Source organism: Saimiri boliviensis, chromosome 11 (assembly GCF_048565385.1).
Source record: "Saimiri boliviensis isolate mSaiBol1 chromosome 11, mSaiBol1.pri, whole genome shotgun sequence".
NCBI lineage: Eukaryota > Metazoa > Chordata > Mammalia > Primates > Cebidae > Saimiri > Saimiri boliviensis.
Window position 1 is genome coordinate 34230165 of NC_133459.1, and position 23521 is coordinate 34253685.

General features: G+C 38.9%; 1 protein-coding gene across 6 annotated transcripts in view; it reads right to left on the minus strand.

The window, feature by feature from the left end:
* Positions 1–23521, minus strand: part of KIAA0319L (KIAA0319 like) — a 127619-nt gene that overhangs the window by 71588 nt on the left and 32510 nt on the right. For 5 of the 6 annotated variants that reach the window (XM_074380503.1, XM_074380502.1, XM_074380501.1 and 2 more), the window contains exon 3: positions 3566–4089. The exons of the other annotated variant lie outside the window; for it this stretch is intronic. In XM_074380503.1, coding sequence (XP_074236604.1) covers positions 3566–4089 — 524 coding nt within the window. The remainder of the gene's footprint in view (positions 1–3565; positions 4090–23521) is intronic. 6 annotated transcript variants of the gene reach the window in all.

The following is a 23521-nucleotide window of genomic DNA, read 5'->3' on the forward strand; positions in this document are numbered from 1 at the left end:
CTTTGCCTCTTTTTATACTTGCTCATACTATCTCTCATCCACTCTTTTTACAACAAGCTCAACTTCCATTCCTCATTTTCCTTCTGTACAAACTACCTGGCAAAGATCCTATCTTGGATGAATCAGATTATCAGGCTTTTCTTGACAGAGTTGCTGAGAGCTACCGAGGAGAATCACACAACTGTAAAGATCAGTACCACTGTTATAAATACATGGTCTCCATCATCAAGGCTACCCAGCAATCTTTCTATTTCCTTACCTAGTTTGCCATCTTCTGTCCTTCACAATGGTTATTTTAGACTTTTACCCCTCTCCCTAAACCTCTAATTTTCCTGACCATTACCCAATCCCATCTACCTCTACCTGTTTCTGTTCTTCATAAATGATCTATCACACTTAAGAAAAACCAGGAACAAGATGAGAACTAAAATTTCCTTCTACCCAACCTATAAACCCTCCTTAACCGTATCCTACCCAATCCTTTCTCTCTGTCACAATGCAGGAGGTATCCTGCCTAAGACCAATATTGTACTCTGTGCTCACTATTCTAACCCTCCTGCCCTATAAGGCAGTGGTTCTCAAAGCATGGTCCTGGTAAGCAGCATTGGCACACTCCAGGAACTTTTTGGAAATGCAAATTCTCAGAACCCACTCCAGACCTACTGAGTCAGAAACTGTGGAGTTGGCACCCAGCAATGTTTTTTATTTCCAGCTCCTCAGAGCAAAAAACAAAGAACAATTTATTTTTAACAAGGCCTCCAAGTGAGTCTGATGCATGCTAAAGTTTGAGAACCACAGCTCTAAGGGATTATTTACTGTTTATCCCTTTTCCCATATCTTTAATCTCCTTTCTTAGTACAATGGTTCTCTTGGCTGAAGAGCTTACTACTTTACTAGGCCATATACAGTTGGCTCTTAAACAATATAGACTTGAACTGTGCTTGAACTGAACTCCACTTATAATTTTCTCCTGCCTCTGCCACTTGAGATGGCAAGACCAACTACTCCTCTTCCTCAGCCTACTCAACGAGAAGACCACAAGGATGCCTGTAAAATGATCCACTCCCACTTAATGAATACTAAATATATTTTCCCTTATGATTTTCTTTCTTTCTTTCTTTCTTTCTTTCTTTCTTTCTTTCTTTCTTTTTTTTTTTTTTTGAGACAGAGTCTTGCTTTGTCGCCCAGGCTGCAGTATAGTGGCGCAATCTCAGTTCACTGCAACCTCCACCTCCCAGGTTCAAGCAATTCTCATGCCTTAGCCTTCCAAGTAGCTGTTATTACAGGTATGCACCACCTCGCCTGGCTAATTTTTGTATTTTTAGGAGAGGTGGGGTTTCACCATGCTAGCCAGGCTGGTCTTAAACTCCTGACCTCAAGTGATCCACCTGCCTTGGCCTCCCAAAATGCTGAGATTACAGGCATAAGCTGCCATGCCCAGCCCCTTATAATTTTCTTAATAACATTTTCTTTTCTCTAAACTTTAAGAATAATGAATATGACATACACAATATGTATTAATCGACTGCTTAACTTATTGGTAAGGCTTCCAGTCAACAGTAGGCTTTCAGTAGCTACATTTTGGGGGATTCAGAAGCTTATGCAAATTTTCAACTGCACAAGGGGTTGACATCCCTACCCCCTACATTGTTCAAGGGTCAACTGTGTATTCTTGCCCTTTCCAGTCTATTCACCATATAGGCACATATCTGATTATGTCATTCCCTACTGAAACTTCCTAATGACTTCCCACTGATCTTCAGATAAAGACCAATATTTTAATGAGGCTTCAAGGTTCTGCATATGTCTCAAGACTTCTCTTTCACCACCAGCTCTCCTTCTCCATTTGCCCAGCAAGGTCAGTCTTTCTCAATTTCTTGAGCTTGCCATGCTGTAGGGCACCTAACACACTTTGAAATTGTTATTTCCTCTGTCTGAAATACTCTTCTTCCCTGTTTCTTTTCCTAATTCCTACTTTAAATCTCAGCTTAAACTAACTTTATTTAAAATGGCCTAATGTGACACCTTAGTTTCTAGCAGGTTCCTGTTGGATGTTTTCACAGAACTCTGTATTTACCCACTTGTAACCCATATCAAGCTTATAATTATTAAAATTATTTAATTATTAGAAATATAATATTCCTTGCCAGGATATAAGCCTTGTTAGGGCAGAAATCATAATCATCTTATTTACTGTAATATTCCTAGTACCCAGCTTAGTATAGTACCTTGCACATAGTAAATGCATAATGACTATGACTGAGCCTTTGCATACACTGTAGCTCTGTCCAGAATGGTTTTTTACCACCATTAATACCCCCTAGTAAAATCCTACACATCCTTCAAGAAATGTTAAACATCTCTGAGAAGTCTTACCTGCACATCCACACCACTTGCCTGCTCAAGTGAATCACGTCTTCTTTGTGTTCTTACTGTATTGTATATATAAGTATGTCAAAGCAATAATTATATACCACTGTAAATACCTAGCTTCATGAATCACTCCACTAGATTATAAACTCCCTGAGGGCATGAACTATTCTTCTTCATTTTGTATCGCCAAGGCTTAGAAAAGTACCTGACATTGATAGTAGATATCCATTAATGTTTACAGGCATATTAAATCAAGGGTTGCTCTCTAACATTGCACTAAAAAGTTGTTTCTTAAAATTAAATCTGGGCTCCAATTCTAGCTGTTCTGCATGATCATTGGCAAACTGTTTAACCTCTCTGGACCTCAGTTTTCTCAGTAGTTAAAACAAGGCTAATAATACCTACTTGGAAATACTGCTATGAAAATTAACAAAATGACACAGTGCAACAATTAGTACACACAGTGCCTGGCATGTAGTAGCCCACTCTGGCTTCAACTTGATAGAGACAACTAGAACAAAACAAATACAAAAATAAGTCACAGCAATCAAGAGAGACTGAGTAGAGAGTGAGTCATTCCTTTTAATCATTTTCCCAAGGAGATTAACAATGAAGAAACATAATAAGCAAAATAAACTCTACTGGTGGTATCTCCCCTGGCATATACAGCCTGGTAAGAATTCACTCCAGAGACCTCTTGGCTAATGGCTACATCCTGCTCCACACCTCAGCAGGTCAGATCTTAATCTGTGGTACCAAGCATGGTTAATTCAGACTAGAATAGAAACTACCTCATAAAGAATGTGTTGCAGGTGAGAGATGGAGGAGAACTTGACTGCAACCACATCAATCACTGTTTTGTAATCTGGCAGAAAACACTGCAGAATGGTTGTGGATACTAACAGCGACACAACTGCACTTACCTGTACCCAAGAACCAGCTTAGACCAGATAATAAGCAGCTTTCTGCTTTTACCAAAACAATGGTCAGACCTACATAGAATGAACATCTCTAGGGTCAAATTACCCTTTGTGTATCTGGGCAGCACCAACGAAGCTGATACCAAGCAGCTTTATATATATACTCCTTAGCCTATGAGCACTACCCACAAGCATCAGCTTCATTGCTCATGTATGCCAAATGTAAGAGCAGATTTAACCATTTCTCTGCTTCTTATTCATAGCATGCTTACCTCTGCAGAGCCACTGGTAGTCAGACCACCTAGTTCATTGGAGTCATTCACTTTAGAATGCTGTGTCACTACAGGTGTAACTACTTCACTGGGACTACCTCTCTTCCGAAGCTTCCTGATTAAGCTCTGCTGGTCACTGGAAGATAGAGCAGGTCTGAGTGCAGTTCTGGGTGGGCTCTGCCTCCAAGATGCCCAGTTCCAACCTAGCCCCAGAAGATGCGGTACATCATCTTCAGGTAGAAAGCCCAAATCATCTGCAGTTTGGAATTTTTTTAAAAACACCAGTATGGAATTGGAAGAGTGTGTCCTAAAAGCCCGGCAGCTCTGGGGCCTGCTGCAGTCTGCCTGAATGCACATCCCTTCTAGCCACCAAAAGGCATGGCAGGCAGAGTCCTGGCAGCAGGCAGCCCAACATGACTGGAGAGAGGGGGTTCCTTCAAGAAGCCAGAGGTGATTTTCTCCCCCAGATCTCAGGCCAACTCCAAATTGTGTCTTCCCCTGCTGGCACCTGCTCTCACTGGCATCTAAAAACAAAGAATGAAAACAATTTTCAGATGAAATAAAAACAGAAACTACTGCTCCATAAAGAGCCCTGAGCACCAACATTTGAGACTATTTTGAAGACAAGTTTTTAAGAGGGTGAGAAAGCCATCTAGTGAGTGGAACAAAGGATGTGAAAGAGAGTGTTTTTTGTCTTAGGATATTTTAGATTCTAGAAATACTGCTCCACATTCATTAATGGTTCTCCTTCTCAATGAGTTCCTGCCATTGAGACCTTTTACACGGAATTCCAGTTCATAAACAGGAAAAATCAAAACAAAAACAAAAAGAAGTATTCTGGTAGAAGTATATGCAGGGAAGTGGCAAGTGGGGAGGAAGAAGGCAGAGTCCCAATACTTGACGACTTCCCACTCACCTCCAAGGCATTTCTCAGGGACAATGTGAGAAACGTGGGACTAGAAGAACAGGTAGCTGAACAAACTGGAATATTTGCCCCAGCAAACTGGCAGCAACACAGACCGAGTACTCTTGACCTCATGCAGGTTATAGCCACGTACATTTTTTTCAAACAAATCACTTGCCAAAGTCAAATGGCTTTGCATATCACAGTATCAGCCAGAGTAGTAGTAAAGATTACTAAAAATTTTAATCGTGAGAGCAATTCTGCTAGAAAGGACTTCCTAATAACAAGTCACGTCATGATAAGAAATAATAGAACATAAATACAACAGTGACACGCTGTGGGTAACCTAGATAATTGGTCCAAAATTCTGGCTAATGTTGCTTATGGATAAACTTTGGACTTATTTCTTTTAATTATTTCAGGCATGGCACTGATTCTTCTGAAATAGTATCTCACCTCTGTTTTCACAGATGAAATAAAAACTTATTCCAAATGAAAGTGATTATGTGAGTTCATTTTAAGTTACTGGTTATATAGATCTCTAATACCAGCTATATAGAAAAAGAACCAGGATGAGGCAAGAGAGTGCCTCAGGCACAAAATTTAAGGAGGTGCTCACTCTCAGAGTCATTCCAGTGCAGGGTTGCCTCACAGGACCTTCATAGTGACTGTCTTTTTAAATTTTGTGCTCTGGGCACCTCTCTCCTTACCCTAGACCTGGCCCTGGGGTTACAACATGAAATATATGTTAGAATTACATAGAAAAAATAAATATGTAATAGAATCAAAACACTGAATATATGGATAATCATGTCTGCATGTACACACAACTGAAAAGGGTTCTAATAAAAGCAACTGACAATCAGCCAAAGCCAACTGACTCCCATGGAATACTTACTAAATGTGGACACTAATCAACTGGAAGATAAAAGGAAGACAAAGGCAAGCTTCTAGACTACTGAGTCAGCAGCACTATGGAAGCCAGCACTGGTACCAACCTAACACCAGACCAGGAAATTTACAAGGCCAGAGAAAATAGAACTGCCTTAAAAAAAAGATGAAAATACTCCCTCATTTTTATTTACCTTTCTACACAGTCACCAATAGTTAAGAATCTTGGTAACAGTTAACTGAGTGAACAGACTTGGTTGAAATCAAATTGTTATATTAGTAACTACTATTTGTACCTTTGTATCAACTTTCCCTCATTTGTCTCATAACAATTTTCTCATACTTAAGAGGTCAACAGATGAAAATTATTTGTACTTTTCTGTAAGCTTATATATATATATATATATATATATACACACACACACATATATAATTCTTTTTCTTTGAGACAACATATCACTCTGTCACCCAGGCTGGAGTGCAGTGGCTCAATTTCAGCTCACTGCAACCTCTGCCTCCCGGGTTCAAGCAATTCTTCTGCCTCAGCCTCCTGAGTAGCTGGGACTATAGGTGCGTGCCACAACACTCGGCTAATTTTTGTAATTTTAGTAGAGACGGGGTTTCACTATATTGGCCAGGCTGGTCTCGAACTCCTGACCTTGTGATCTGCCTGCCTCGGCCTTCCAAAGTGCTGGGATTACAGGTGTGAGCCACCGCACCAAGCCATTATTTAATTTTTTAAATGCAATGTGATTTCCACTTCTGCTCTTGAAGAAGGAATTGCCATGGGGCTTGCCTTCCCATCATGAGCAATTGGAAAACTAGACAAAATATATAAAACAACTGTGTTTAGACAATGGACAACAGGCAGTGCAGACTGTGATCCCTGAGAGAAAGGAAACAAACCAGATGAGCTCTGTGAATCCCTTGGCTTTCTGCTGGAGGCATGCTCCAGACTGTGGCACAGGTGAGGAGAAGCCAAGCACAACAGGGCAGTTGCTGAATTGAGGAGACAGAGTTCAGGGTGACTGTGTAGCTAGAATGTTTCAACAAGGTACCAGAAAGGAGGAAGCTACACAGATAAAGAGCTCCAGAAATCTGAACAGTAGTCACCTTCAGTTTTGGTTGAATACTGATTTACTGTTATAGGTTGAAATTCCATGAGAGAAATTAGAAAATATTTTGAACCGAACGAAAATAACACAATATATAAAAACTTGTGGGATGCAGTTAAAGCAGTGTCTAGAGGGACATTCATAATTTTTTTTTTTTTTTTTTTTTGAGATGGAGTTTCGCTCTTGTTACCCAGGCTGGAGTGCAATGGCGCGATCTCGGCTCACTGCAACCTCTGCCTCCTGGGTTCAGGCAGTTCTCCTGCTTCAGCCTCCTGAGTAGCTGGGATTACAGGCACACGCCACCACGCCCAGCTAAGTTTTTGTATTTTTAGTAGAGACGGGGTTTCACCATGCATGTTGACCAGGTTGGTCTCGATCTCTTGACCTCGTGATCCACCCACCTCGGCCTCCCAAAGTGCTGGGATTACAGGCTTGAGCCACCACGCCTGGCCTTGACATTCGTAATTTTAAATGCTTATTTCAGAAAACGAAAGTCTATAAAATCAATGATTTAGAGAGACACGGAGAAAATGACATGTGATGACAGAGGCAGAGATTGGAGTAATACAGCTGCAAGCCAAGGAAAGCCAAGGATTGACAGCAACTACCAGAACCTAGGGGGAGGCAAGGAAGGGATTCTGCCCACAGTCTCCAAAGTCATCAACTTTGAACACCTTGATTTTGGATTTCTAGCCTCTAGAACTATTAGTGTACACAGAATTCTCTGCTCTCATTCGAGAGACAGTTCAGGAGACAGATGGCCCAGATCCAGGGATCACTGACATCTGGGGAATGTGGCTGTGGCCTGTACCCAGGTTGAACAGAGATACCCTAATGCCACTTAACAGAACCTGTACAGCCATGTGATGCTGGAAAACTATGGGAATCTTGTGCCTGTGGACTTCTCTCTTTCAAACTGAAACTAATCACCCAACTGCAGCCAGGAGCAGAGCCTGGATAGAGGCATCAGAAGTTGTGTCAGGTACCTGTGCAGTCCCGGAGTACTGATTTGAAACAAAGATCTTAATGCTAAAGCAAAATACTCTGAAGTTCTGCAAGAGCAAATAAAAAGTGTCATGATAGAGGCCTGGATTAAGAGGGCAGAGGCTCCACAGAGATGCAATACTATAGATACAAAGAATGCAGGAAAGTACAATTCAAACAGAACTCTTCCTCTTTTAGCCACCACAGCAATCTTATTAATGAGAAACCTCATAAATATAAAGAATGTGGAATAGTCTTTATGAGCACACTATCCCATTATCATGCCTTTTAAATCATCGTAAATTTACATAGGTGAGCACCTTTACAGATGTACTGAATGCAGCAAATTCCTCAAGCACTGAACATTTATTAATCATCAGAGAATTTATTCTAGAGAGAAATACCATAAAAGCAATAAATGTGAAAAAGTTTTCAGAGAAAAAAACTGTCCTTTTTTTTTTTTTTTTTTTTGAGAGGGAGTCTAGCTCTGTCACCCAGGCTGGAGTGCAGTAGTGGAATCTCAGCTCACAGCAACCTCCACTGCCTGGGTTCAAGTGATTCTCCTGCCTCAACCTCCTTAGTAGCTGGGATTACAGGCATGTGCTGCCACGCCCAGCTAATTTTTGTTCTTATTAGTAGAGATGGGGTTTCACCATGTTGGCCAGCTGGTCTCAAACTCTTGACCTCAGGTGATCCGCCCGCCTCAGCTTCCCAAAGTACTGAGATTACAGTCATGCGCCACCGCACCCGGCCAAAACTGTCCTTTCAAATCATCAGAGAATTCATACAGTGAAGAACCCTACAAACACGACTGTGGGAAACTCTGTTCAAAAGGCAGTCCTTACACATCAGAGATAAAACAAAGTGGAGAGAAACCTTTTTAAAATTTTTATTTATTGAGAGACAGAGTCCCACTCTATTGCCCAGGCTTATTTATTTATTTAGAGACAGGGTTCCACTCTTCTGCCAGGCTGGTGTACAGTGGCACATCACAGCTCAATGCAGCCTTGACCTTCGAGCCCAAGAGATCCTCCTGCCTCGGCCTCCCAAGAAGCTGGGACTACAGGTGTGCAACCACCATGTTTGGCTAATTTTTTTACTTTTTGTCAGAGATGGGGTCTCTCTATGTTGCCCAGGCTGCTCTTGAATTTCTAGGTTCCAGAAATTCCCCGACCTTTGCCTCTCAAAGTGTTGGGATTACAGATGTGAACCACTGCTCCTGGCTGAGAAAAGCCTTTTAAATGTAAGGAATGTGGGAAAGCTTTCAGAAATAACTCAACTGTGTCGGAGCATCACAACCATCTTGGTGAAAAAGTACATCAGTGTAATAAATACGGAAAAGTCTTTAGAAAGAGCTCAACTCTTATTAGTCATCAAAACTTCATACAGGAGAGAAACTATCACTATATTAAATGTGAAATCTTTTTCAGGTATAGAAAGATTTGCTGGGCATCAGAAAACTCAAGGTGGAAATAAAATCTATCAGGGCAATGACTGTGGGAAAGCCTTGACAAAGAGCTCAACCCTTATTGGACATGAAGGAATTCATACTGGGGGAAAAAAACAAAAAAACCTTTCACTAGAAAAAATGTGGGAAAGCCTTTAGGTACAACCAAGGCCTTGCTGAACATCAGAAAATCCATACCTTATGAAGGTAATGAATGTGGGAAGGTTTTTCCCAAAGTTGAGCCCTTAAACAACGTAAGAAAATTTATAACAAACAGAGTCATCAAGCCAGGCATGGTAGCTCATGCCTATAATAATTCTGGCACTTGGGAGGCTGAGGTGGGAGAACCACTTGAGCCCAGGAGTTCAAGACCAGACTGGGCAATATAGTGAGACCCCATCTCTACAAAAAATCAAAATTAATAAAAATTTAAATTTTTAAAAAGAGTGGGCCAGGCGTGGTGGCTCACGCCTATAATCCCAGTACTTTGGGAGGCTGAGGAGGGTGGATCACGAGGTCAAGAGATCGAGACCATCCTGGTCAACAAGGTGAAACCCCGTCTCTACTAAAAATATAAAAATTAGCTGGGCATGGTGGCGCGCGCCTATAGTCCTAGCTACTCGGGAGGCTGAGGTAGGAGAATTGCTTGAACTCAGGAGGCGGAGGTTGTGGTGAGCCAAGATCATGCCATTGCACTCCAGCCTGGGTCACAAGAGCGAAACTCCATCTCAAAAAAAAAAAAAAAAAAAGAGTGAGTCATCAAATGTAGTTAGTGTAGTAAACCTGCAAAAGTAGTTTCATTTCTTCTGACCATCAAAGAGGACATATTCAATAAGTGTACTTCCATCTAGAAACCTTCTCACTTTCAGGGATGTTCACCGTAGTATGGTTTATATTAGTAAAATAGATGAAGAACCTAAATGTCTGCCAACATGAAAATAGTAACTATAGGATACTGTGTACCATTTGAAAGAAATGGCATAGAATTTTATATACAGCCATATCCCCTTTGATACCTTAAGTGAAAAAAGCAAGTTGCAGAAAATCTATATATTATGTTCTTATTTATATTTTTAACAATGAAGCTATTATTGTTTGTCTATATAAATTATCTGTATTCAAAAAGATCTAAGCCAGGTGTGGTAGCTCATTCCTGTAATCCCAGCACTTTGGGAGGCTGAGGTGGATGGATTACTCGAGGTTAGGAGTTCAAGACCAGCCTGACCAACATGAGAAAACTCCATCTCTACTAAAAATACAAAGATTAGCCGGGCATGGTGGCGCACATCTATAATCCCAGCTATTTAGGAGGCTGAGGCAGAAGAATTGATGGAACCCGGGAGGCAGATGTTGCAATGAGCCAAGATCATGCCACTGCACTCCAGCCTGGGCATGGAGCAAGATTCTATCTTGAAAAAATAAATAAAATAAAATAAAAAGATCTGGAAAAACAAAAGCCAAACTTTGACAGTTAAAAAAAAATTTTTTTAAATCAATGATCTCTGCTTCTGTCATAAAATCTGAAAAAAGGAGAATAAATTAAACCCCAACAATTAAACCCCAACATAAGTAAAGGAAAAAATAATAAAGATAAGAATAATCAAACAAAAAACAATAGAGAAAAATCAATGAAACAAAAATCTGATTGTTCAAAAGATCAATAAAACTGATAAAGCTCTAGTCAGACTGACCACAGGAAAAAAAAAGAGTAGTCAAAAATGACCAGAATCAAAAATGAAAGAAGGGGCCAGGTGCAGTGGCTCACACCTATAATCCCAGCACTTTGAGAAGCTACGGCAGGTGGATCACTTGACGTCAGGAGTTTGAGATCAGCCTGGCTAACATGGTGAAACCCCATCTCTACTAAAAATACAAAAATTAGCCAGGCATGGTGGCAGGCACCTGTAATCCCAGCTACTCGGAAGGCTGAGGCAGGAGAATCACTTGCATCTGGGAGGCAGAGGTTGAAATGAGCAGAGATCATGCCACTGCACTCCAGCCTAAGCAACACGGCAAGACTCCATCTCAAAAAAAAAAAAAAAAAAAAAAGAAAGAAAAGAAAAGAAAAGAAAGAAAGGACATTACTACATATTCAATAAACCAGGGGCCATACACTGTATCTCAGGGGCCAATTTAGGCTGCTGCCTGTTTTTGTAAATAAAGTTTTTATTGGAACAGAGTCACACTCATTTATGTAAATGTTATCTATAGTTGCCTTTGCTCTACCATGGCAGAGTTAAGTAGTTGTAATAAAACTTACAGCCCACAAAGCCTAAAATATTTACCATCTGGCCCTTTAAAAAAATAGCTTGCTAACCTCTGGTCTAAGAGAATGTACCTTTGTTTGATTCACTATTTACTACTGCGTAGAGCCTAAATTTAGATGTTAACTTATAGAATATTGATAAGTTACAAATGATTTTGATGTATATGCATATAAAAATCGTATCTATGTATCATATGGGAGTGAGCCATTACGTGCAGCCAGAGGTTATATTCTACTGGACAGAATAAAATATAACCTCTGGCTGCATGTGATGGCTCACTCCCATAATCCCAGCACTTTGGAAGACTAAGACAGGAGAATCATTTGAGCTCAGGAGTTTGAGACCAACCTGGATGACATAGCCAGACCTCATCTTTACTAAAAATTTAAAAAATCAGCCAGGTGTGGTGGTGCACACTTGTAGTCCCAGCTACTCAGGAGGCTGAGGCAGGAAGATTGCTTGAGGTTGGGAGATATTGGCTGCATTAAGCTCTGATGATGCCATCACATTCCAGCCTGGGAAGCAGAGTAGGATCCTGTCTCAAAAATTAAAACAAAAATAATATACATAACTTCCAATATTTTAGTTTTAGTGTTCTGTAAGATAATAATATTGCACATCTAACTTACAAACTTACTTCATCATTCCTTTCCTGAACACATAAATTTGTGTTTCTCAAAAGCAGTTTTACTGCCCACTGATTGCCTCATTCATGAGCTAAATCTCTGACAAATGCTTCCTTTATATTTGTAAGAGTGATGTCTTTAACATTTTGAAATTTATATACTCAAACACACAAGATTCACATTCACTTACAAAATATAGAAGAATTACCAAATTTCAGGAAAAGAAAAATTTAAAAAATATATTTAGTTCAATTCCCATCTGGAGCTAAAATATCCTCTAAAACAATTCAAAGTATTTTCCAGCCTTTTAAATTACCTCCTTTAGCTGAGAATTCATTAACAAGGCAGGCCATTCTACCTTTATATATTCTATTCTATTGGTTATTCCTGGGGTAATGGTTAAGCAAATTATGGCATATCAACTTAACAGCTATCACATATGTTTAAAAGGTCTTTATAAAGACTAGGTGGCAAGATGGAAAATGATTTACAATGTAATCCTAAGAGTAAAAAGCTAAATATAAAAGTACACACAAAGGTTAACAACCAAAATGTCCACAAATGGGCAAGAGATGAAAGTAAACACATATGAAATCAACAAACATTTACAAACATTTACTGTGTTAGAAAGTATGATAAATGCTAGGGATTTTTAAAAAAAACTTACAAAATGGGCTAAATGCCCCCACTTAAAAGGCACAGAGTGGCAAGGTGGCTAAAAAGCAAGACCCAGCCAGACGTGGTGGCTCACGCCTGTAATCCCAGCACTTTGGGAGGCTGAGATGGGCAGATCACGAGGTCAGGAGATAGAGACCATCCTGGCTAACATGGTGAAACCTCATCTCTACTAAAAATATAAAAAATTAGCCAGGTGTGGTGGTGCGCACCTGTAATCCCAGCCACTCAGGAGGCTGAGGCAGGAGAATCACTTGAACTCAGGAGGTGGAGGTTGCAGTGAGCCAAGATCTGGCCACTGCCCTCCAGCCTGGGCAACAGAGCAAGACTCTGTTTCAACAACAACAACAACAACAAAGCAAGATCCAATGGTATTCTGTCTTCTCATGTCTCACTTGTAAGAATGAGACACATAATGACACTCATAGGCTCAAATAAACGGATGGAGGAAAATCTACCAAGCAAATGGAAAACAGAAAAAAGTAGGAGTTGCAATCCTAATTTCAGACAAAACAGACTTTAAACCATCAAAGATCGAAAAAGACAATGAAAGGCATTACAAAATGGTAAAGGGTTCAATGCAACGAGAAAACCTAACCATTCTAAATATGTATGGACCCAACACAGGAGCACCCAGATTCATAAAGTAAGTTCTTAGAGACCTACAAACAAATGTACACTTCCACACAATAATAGTGGGAGACTTAAACACTCCACTGACAGTATTAGACAGATCACTGAGGCAGAAAATTAACAAAGATATTTAGGACCTGATCTCAACATTGGACCAAAGGGATCTGATAGACCTCTACAGAACTCTTCAATCAAAAACTACAGAATATACATTCTTCTCATAGGCACATGGCACATACTCTAAAATTGACCACATAATTGGACATAAAACAATCCTCAGCAAATGCAGAAGAACCAAAATCATACCAAACACACTTTTAGACCACAACACAATGAAAATATAAGTCAAAACTAACAAAATTGCTCAAAACCATGCCATTACATGAAAATTAAACAACATGCTCCTCAATGACTTTTGGGTAAATAATGAAATTCAGGCAGAAATCAAGAAGTTATTTGAAACTAATGAGAATAAAGATACAACATACCAGGATCTCTGGGATACAGCTAAGGCAGTGTTAAAACGGCAATTCATAGCACTAAATACCCACATAAAAAAGTTAGAAAGATCTCACATTAACAACCTAACATCACAACTGAAAGAGAAGCAAGAACAAATCAAACCTAAATCTACTAAAAGACAATAAATAACCAAAATTGGAGCTGAACTGAAAGAAATTAAGTCCAAAAAAAAAAATTCAATGAATCCAGTTGTTTTCAAAAATTAATATGATAGGCCACTAACTAAACTAATAAGAAAAAGAGAGAATATCCAAATAAACACAATTAGAAATGATGAAGGGGATGCTACCACTAACCCCACAGAAATAAAAATAACCATCAGAAACTACTATGAATACCTCTATGCATACAAACTAGAAAACCTGGAAGAGGTGGATAAATTCCTAGACACATACACCCTCCCAAGATTAAACCAAGAAGAAACTGATTCCCTGAACAAACCAATAATGAGCTCTAAAACTGAATCAGTAATAAATAGCCTACCAACCAAAAAAAACCCAAGACCAGATGGAGTCACAGCTGAATTCTAGGAGATGTACAAAGAAGAGCTGGTACCTTCCTACTAAAACTATTCCAAAAAATTGAAGGGGAGGAACTTCTCCCCAACTCAATGAGGCCAGCATCATCCTGATACCAAAACCTGGCAAAGACACAACTAAGAAAGAAAACTTCAGACCATATCCTTAATGAATATCAATGCAAAATTCCTCAACAAAATACTTGCAAACTGAATCCAGCAGCCCATCAAAAAGTTAATCCACCACAATCAAATAGGCTTCTTCCCTAGGATGCAAGTTTGTATCAACATACACAAATCAATAAATGTGATTCATCACATAAACAGAACTAAAGACAAAAACCACATGATTATCTCAATAGGTACAGAAAAGGCTTATGATAAAATTCAACATCACTTCATGTTAAAAATGCTTAATAAACTAGGTATTGAAGGAATATACTTCAAAGTAATAAGAACCATTTAAGACAACCTGGCAGCCAACATCATACTGAATGGGCAAAAGCTGGATGCATTTCCTTTGAAAACCAGCACGAGACAAGGATTCCCTCTTTTACCAATCTTATTCAACATAGTGTTAGAAATCCTGGCCATAGCAATCAGGCAAGAGAAAGAAATAAAGGGCATCCAAATAGGAGGAGAGGAAGTCCAACAATCCCTGTTTGCATTAAACATAATTCTATATCTGGAAAACCTCATAGTGTCAGCCCAAAAGCTCCTTCAATGGATAAACAACTTCAGCAAAGTTTTGGGAGATAAAACCAATGTATAAAAATCACTAGCATTCCTACACACCAACAATAGCCAAGCCAACAGCCAAATCAGGAAGGCAATCCCATTTGCAATTGCCACAAAAAGAATAAAATACCTAGGAATACAGCTAACCAGAGAGGTGACAGAGCTCTACAATGAGAATTACAAAACACTGCTGAAAAAAAATCAGAGAAGATACAAACAAATGGTTAAACATGCCACGCTCATGATTAGGAAGAATCAATATCATTAAAATGGTCATACTACCCAAATCAATTTACAGACTCAATGGTATTCCTAACAAACTACCAATGAGATTCTTCACAGAACTAGAAAAAAAAAACTATTTTAAAATTCATTATGGAACCAAAAAAGAGCCTGAATAGCCCAGACAATCCTAAGCCAAAAGACCAAAGCTGAAAGCACCATGTTATCCAACTTCTAACTATACTACATGGCTATTGTAACCAAAACAGCATGGTACTGGCACAAAAATTGGCACACAAACCAATGGAACAGAATAGAGAGCCCAGAAACAAGGCCACACACCTATGACCATCTGATCTTTGACAAAGCTGACAAAAACAAGCAATGAAGAAATGACATCTTACTTAATATATGATGCTGGGACAAGTGGCTAGCCATATGCAGAAGATTAAAGCTGGACCCCTTCCTTATTCCATACACAAAAATCAAATCAAGATGGATTAAAGACCTAAACGTGAAACCCAAAACTATAAAAACCCTGGAAGACAAAAACAACCTAGGCAATACCATCCTAGATATAGGAACAGACAAAGATTTCATGACAAAGACACCAAAAGGAATCACAACAAAAGCCAAAATTGAGAAATGGGATCTAATTAAACTTAAGAGCACAGCAAAAGAAACTATCAACAGAGTAAACAGACAACCTACAGAATGGGGGAAAATACTCTCAAATTATGCATCTGACAAATGTCTAATACCCAGCATTTATAAGACACTTAAACAAATTTACAAGAGAAAAACAACCTCATTAAAAAGTAAGCAAAGGACATGAACATACACTTTTCAAAAGACATACAGGCAAACAACAAGCAATTTTTAAGAGTTCAATATTACTGATCATTACAGAAATGCAAATCAAAACCACAATGAGATACTATCTCACACTAGTCAGAATGGCTATTATCAAAAAGTCAAAAATAACAGATGCTGGAAACGTTGCAGAGAAAAGGAAACATTTATACACTTTGGTGGAAGTATAAATTAGTTCAACCATTGAGGAAAGCAGTATGGCAATTCCTCAAGGAGCTAAAAGCAGAACTACCATCAGCTCAGCAATCCTATTACTGAGTATGAACCCAGAGGAACAGAAATCATTTTACCATAAGATACATGCATGTGAATGTTCATTGCAGCACTATTCACAATAACAAAGACATGGAATCAACCTAAATGATCATCAGTGACAGATTAGATAAATAAAATGCAGTACATATACACCACGGAATACTATGCAGCCATAAAAAATAACAAGATCGTGTCTTTTACAGGAATATGGATAGACCTGGAGGCTATTATCTACAGTAAACTAGGGCAGGAACAGAAAACCAAATATTCCATTCTCTTACTTATAAGTGGGAGCTAAATGATGAGAACTCATGAACATAAAGAAGGGAACAACAGGCACTGGAGTCTACTTGAGGGTGGAGGGTGGGAGGAGGAAGAGGAGCAGAAAAAAATAACTATTGGGTACTAGGCTTAATACCTGGGTGATGAAATAATCTGTATAACAAACCCCCATAACAAAAGTTTACCTATATAACAAACCTTCACATGCACCCCTGAACATAAAAGCTAAAAAATTAAAAAGAAAAAGCTGTATGAGATAGGTGGGTGTCTCAGGCCTTACAGAGTATAAAAAAGGAGAAAAATAAAACATGTAATTTCAATTAAGTGTGATAAGCACTATAACATAAAAATATAAGGCCTATTTAGGGCATATGGAAGAGGCAACCTTCAACTCCCCTTTGAGGAGTCAGAGTCAAATTTCCTGAGGAAGTGACATCTAAGCTGGACCTAAGGGATGAGAAGAAAATAAATAAAAACATTAGGAGACAGAAACCAGAATGCTCAAACAAAGGCCCAGAGGCTTAGAAAGAACATGGTAAGAATTAAAAGTGGAAGAAGAAAAAAAAAAGACTTAAAAGTGATTCTAAGCTATATTTCTATTTTAAAGAAATAATTAAAATGATTCAATATAGTGAAATAGTTATTTTCCCTGCATAACTTCAACCATACCATGGCTTCTAATTCTGTGTAAACTTCCACTGCTCTCAAATGTGGATCCACATTTCCAGCCCAGACTGCTTCCCTGCTGCCTTTCAGTGACAATAAAAAAACCTTCTTTTTTTTTTCACCCCTTCCCTCAAACACCCGAATTCTCTATCTTCCTGTTACATGAAATAAAAGTAAAACCACTTAACAGAGCAGACCTTGATTGTATAGTCCTTAGGTGACCTTCCTGAACCTCACACAGTGGCCTTCAAAGTTCTGTGTGGCATGGCCTGACCTCTGTCTTCAGACTCATCCCTTATCATTCTCCAGACTGGGATCTATGTCCTCAAACCAGACCAGTGAAAAGAACTCTTTTCAAAGTTCTTTTTAGGAAGAACTTTGCTCTCTCTTTCTTCACACAGGAAACAAAAACTATGAGCATACATGAGATTATTCAGAAAGAGAAACAGAAGATATGTTTTAGATTCATTTTAATATCTGTCCTTATTCATCTCCAATTCTATGGTCCATCACTTCAACCTCTCCAGTACTAACATTCTCCACTTCTTTGCCCTGTCTGAAAAAATGGCAATCATGGATGAATCTGTTCTAAGAACTGGGGAAATAAATGATGCAACTTTACAGGCTGATTGCACTCTAAGTAAATGGTCTCCATTCTTATCAGCAGTGGGCTTGCTGGCCATTCTGTGAATTTCTACCTTTGTAATTTATTTCATTTCCCACAGTAGCCACCCTCAAATAATTTTTCGTTTCTATTTTTATTTTAAGATGGAGTTTCACTCTGTCACCCAGGTTAGAATGCAGACGATCTTGGCTCACTGCAACCTCCACCTCCTGGGTTCAAGTGATTGATTGCTCTACCTCAGCCTCCTGAGTAGCTTGGACTACAGGCACATGCAACCACGTACAGCTAATTTTTGTATTTTTAGTAGAGATGGGGTTTCACCATATTGGCCAGGCTAATCTCAAACTCCTGACCCTGTGATCTGCCCACGTTGGCCTCCCAAAGTGATGGGATTACAGGCGTGAGCCCCTGAACCTGGCCTCTTTTTTAAGACAGGGTCTCATTCTGTCACCCATGCTGAAGTGCAGTGGTACAATCATAAGCTCACTGCAGCCTCAAACTCCTAGGCTAAAGCAATCCTCCCACCTCAGTCTCCCAAATAGCTGGGACTACATATATGTACCACTACACCCAACTATTTTTTTATGTTTTTTTTTTTTTTTTTTAGAGATGAGGTCTCACTATGTTGCCTAGGCTGGTTTTGAACTCCTCGCCTCTAGTGGTTTTCCTACCTCAAGCATGAGCAACCTCACTGACCTCCATTCTTTTCAAAATTGAAGCACCCCTACTTCCCTCCTAGCTATTATCCTTATCTCCTTATCCACTCATCCATTCAACAAGTGTTTTTGAGCACCTGCTGCCATGTTGGGTATTACTTTGATGGAGTTTGTAATTTAGATGGGGGAGACAGAGATTCAAAGACAATAAATATATAGAATTGAAAACTAACATAAATACTCTGAAGAAATTCAGCCTATATAAAATAAAGGCAGCTAAACTTGGAATTTATTGTACAAATATATTAGCATTATGTGACCTGGCATCAAAAATATTCATCGCATAGTGTTTGAAATAGAAAATAATGGGAAACAACTTAAACATTCATCAGTTGATAACTGGTTACATAAATAATAGAAGGCTGGACATGGTGGCTCACTTCTGTAATCCCAGCACTTTGGGAGGCCAAGGCGGGTGGATCATTTGAGGTCAGGAGCTCAAGACCAGCCTGGCCAACATGGTGAAATCCCATCTCTAATAAATATATTTTAAAATTTAGCTTGGCATTGGGGTGCACGCCTGTAATCCCAGCTACTCGGGAAGGCTGAGGCAGGAGAATCACTTGAACCTGGAAGACCAAGATTGCAGTGAGCCGAGATTGCACTACTACACTCCAGCTTGGGTGACAGAAAATAAAATTAAATAAATTAATTAATTATGGAAGATCCATGCAGCTGCTGGGATAAGTAAGGCCACTCTGTATAGTTCTAACATAGAATGATATCCAGGATACATTATGTGGGAGGAAAAAGGTACAGAGCACTATGTATAGCATGCTACAATTTGTTGGGGGAGAGAATATCTCCCCAACAAATAGGCTAAATAGGCTATTTTTGGAAGAATATTCATGAAACTTTAGGAGGGGAAACTAGGTGACTGAAGACAGAAGTAGACTTATTTGTTCTTTATCCTTTTACATCTTTTGAATTTGTATAATGTACATGTATTATTTTCTTCTGAAAAATGTCTTAAAAATTTAAACAAACAAAATTTTCAATGACTTCCCAGGCGTCTTAGAATGAAAACCAAAATCTTTAACATAACTTAAAAAGATCTTGTATGGTCTGGACCCTACCTACCTTTCTGGCTCCAGCTTGTATCACACACTACTACCTCCTTTCCTATGTTCCAACCCACCAGCCTTCTTCCATCCCTGAAATGGACTGTTCTCCCTCCCCTTACTGTGCCTTTGACATGCTGCCCGCTCTACCCAGAACTCTCTTGACTCCCTTCTCCATCCAGTTACCTCCTCATATGAGGTTTCAGCTCAACAATCACTGGCTTCGTGTCTTTTCCCCTCACCACACTGAAACCTCCAGGACCATGTTTGGTTTTCTGTCTTCTTTTATTCTTTTACCCCTGCATCTCTAATTCTAGCGTAGAGTTTGCAATATTACATTGTAGGTACTGAAAAAACCTTTTTCAACAAATGCATACATAAACGCATGTGTGTATATGAATGAAGTATTGAAAGAATGAATGAACAAAAGAAATGTCAGGAAACCAGCTATCAGGTGGGTCATACTGAAGACATCCAGGTTGATGATGGGACTTTGAAAGATGAGTCCCATATGCTGCAATAAATGAGGGTGGCAAATGACGGTTGACAGATGAGTAATGATTAGGGGTAGAAAGTGGTATAAACCTCAAAGAGCAGAAGTTTTTGCATGAAAGTGGAGGAGGAATATTCAAGAAGTGACAGTGAAGAGTGTTAAAGACATTAACCCTACCTCCCAACTCAGAGATACATGGACTATGAGAGAATGAATGGCTATAGCCTGCAGGCCCGAGGAAAAAGTGTCTTTTTCTAAGACAGTCTCAAAATATTCTATCTAATGTCTTAATTAGTAAGTCTAAGTATAGAGGGGGCTTATCAACTCAATGGATTCTAGTCACAGTTTAAAAGTTGGGAGGGGAGGGAGAGTTAAGTACAAGTGAGTCAAAAAGCACCAAGTTATACAAGAGTGTCAAATGAGACTGACAAATCATAATGGTTAAGGCACTTTATCGCAAGAAAAAGAAGAGGATGGAAAACTAAGAGGAACTAATGACAGGATGACTACCTATTCATCCTTGGTATAAAATGGCAAAAAGCTCTGAGGCAAATCATGGGGCAAGTCTTACCAACTGAACTTGGTGGAAATCGATTTGGACTCGGGGAATAGTCAAGGGGACTAATGGGGATTACTACGTTAAAGAAAAAATAACAAAAAGTTATATTCCCTGGTTATTGCTAGCAGCTCTGGTAAAATCCACATCTTTGATATAGGAGATAAAAGCAGGGAAGAAGTTGTAAGACTTGTTTGTCCTGGAAATGCCTTCTTTTGTGTCCAGGATTCCCTCAAGAATGTCACATAAGCTATACAATTATCGGGATATAAAAGGGAAATGTTTCATAACCCAAACACTGTCCAAGCTTTGTCAGGTGACCCTGAAAGCCTGTTAGAGATCTCATCCATTACTCTAGGCCCAAGTGAACACGTTCAATGAGGGAAGAACTTGGGGAGTCATACAGAATGGTCCTAACTCTCCCTACTTGACTGTACCTATTGACTGTTTTATTCATAGACTGTTTTATTACTAGAGCTTAGTACTAGGTAAGATCTCTGACATCTGCAATTTATCTGACAAACTGGATCCTTTGCCTTATCTCAAGGGAGTAGAGCTTAAGAGAGGAAAGATGAGCAGAAGCACTTACATTTAAAAAAAAATGTTTTATTGATAAAGTTTGTACATATTTGTGGGATACCTGTATTTGTTACATGCATAGTATGTATACTGATCAAGTCATGGTATTTAGGATATCCATCACCATAAGCATTTATCATTTCTATGTGTTAAGAACATTTCAAGGCCTCACTTCTAGTTGTTTTGAAATATATAATACATTGTTGTTAACTATAGTCATCCTACTCTACTATGGAACATTATCATTTGTTCCTTCTATCTAGCTGTATCTAGCTGTGTGTATATACTTATTAATCAACCTATCTTCATTCCCCACTTGCCCCACAACCACATCCTTCCCAGCTTCAGGTAATTATTATTCTACTCTTTTATCTTCATGAGATCAACTTTTTAAGATCCCACAATTTGAGTGAGTATATGCAATATTTGTCTGTCTGGCTTATTTCACTTAACATAATGACCTCTGCTGGGCGCGGTGGCTCAAGCCTGTAATCCGAGCACTTTGGGAGGCTGAGGCGGGTGGATCACGAGGTCGAGAGATCGAGACCATCCTGGTCAACATGGTGAAACCCCGTCTCTACTAAAAATACAAAAAATTAGCTGGGCATGGTGGCACATGCCTGTAATCCCAGCTACTCAGGAGGCTGAGGCAGGAGAATTGCCTGAACCCAGGAGGTGGAGGTTGCGGTGAGCCGAGATCACGCCATTGCACTCCAGCCTGGGTAACAAGAGCAAAACTCCGTCTCAAAAAAACCACAACAAAACAAAACAAAACAAAACAAAAAAAAAACCATAATGACCTCTAGTTCTATACATGTTGCTATAAAAGACATGATTTTATTCTTTAAGGCCAAATAGTATTTCCCATTGCATAAATACGCATTTATCCATTCATCTGTTGATAGACACTTAGGTTAATTCCATATCTTTGCTATTGTGAACAGTCCTGCAATAAACATGGGAGTGCACATATCCCTTTAATATACTAATTTCCTTTCCTTTAGGTAAGTAATACCCAGAAGTTTTTTTATTTATGAACTATATCACTGCTGGATCATATAGTTCTATCTTTAATTTGTTAAGAAATTTCCATACTGTTTTATATAATGGCTGTACTATTTAACATACCCACCAATAGTATATGAGAGTTCTCTTTTTTCCGCATACTCACCGCATCTGTTCTTTTCACCTTTTTGATAATAGCCATTCTAACTGGGGTAAGATGATACCTCATTGTGGTTTTGATTTGCCTTTCCCTAATGATTAGTGACGTTGAACATTTTTCACATACCTGTTAGTCATTTCTATTCTTGATACGTAGATCCTTTGCCTGCTTTTTAATGGGGCTGTGTTTTTTTTACTGTTGAGTTGTCTGAATTTATTACGTATTATGGATATCAGTCCCCTGTCACAAGACAGATAAAATTTTGCAAATATTTTCTCCCATTCAACAGGTTTTCTCTTCACTCTGTTGTTTCATTTGCTGTGCAGAAACTTTTTAGCTTAATATAATCCCATTTGTCTATTTTTGGTTTTGTAGCCTGTGCTTTTAGGATCTTAGACATAAAATCTTTGCCTAGATCAACAGGCTAGATTTCCCCTGTTTCTTCCAAGTAGTTTTATAGTTCTAGATCTCAAATTTAAGCCTTTAATCCATTTTGAGTTGATTTTTGTATATGATGAGAGACAGGGGCTCTAGTTTCATTCTTCTGCATATGAATATCCAGTTTTCCCAGCACCATTTGTTGAACAAGGTATCCTTTCCTCAGTGTATGTCCTTGGCACTTTTGTCAAAAATAACTGGCTATAAATGTGCAGATTTATTTCTGAGTTCTCTGTTATGTTCTATTAGTCTATGTGTCTGGCCACATCTGCCTGTTTTTATACCAATACCATGCTGTCTGTTTTGGTTACTAGAATATATATATATGTGTGTATATATATATATATATATATATATATATATATATATATATAAATGTACACACACACACACACACCCCACAAGATATATATATATATATAACATGTTATATATTTTACATTAATATAAAACACATATATATATATTTGTGGTTTGAGACATGATCTCACTTTGTTGCCCAGGCTGGAGGGCAGTGGTACAATCTCAACCTCCTGGGCTTCAACAATCTTCCTGCCTCAACCTCCCAAATACCTGGGACCACAGATGCATACCACCATCCCTGTCTAATTATTTTAATTTTTTGTAGAGATGAGGTCTCATTAAGTTGTTCAGGCATGAGCTGCTGTGTCCAGCCTATATGTTGAAGTCAGGTAGTGTGATGCCT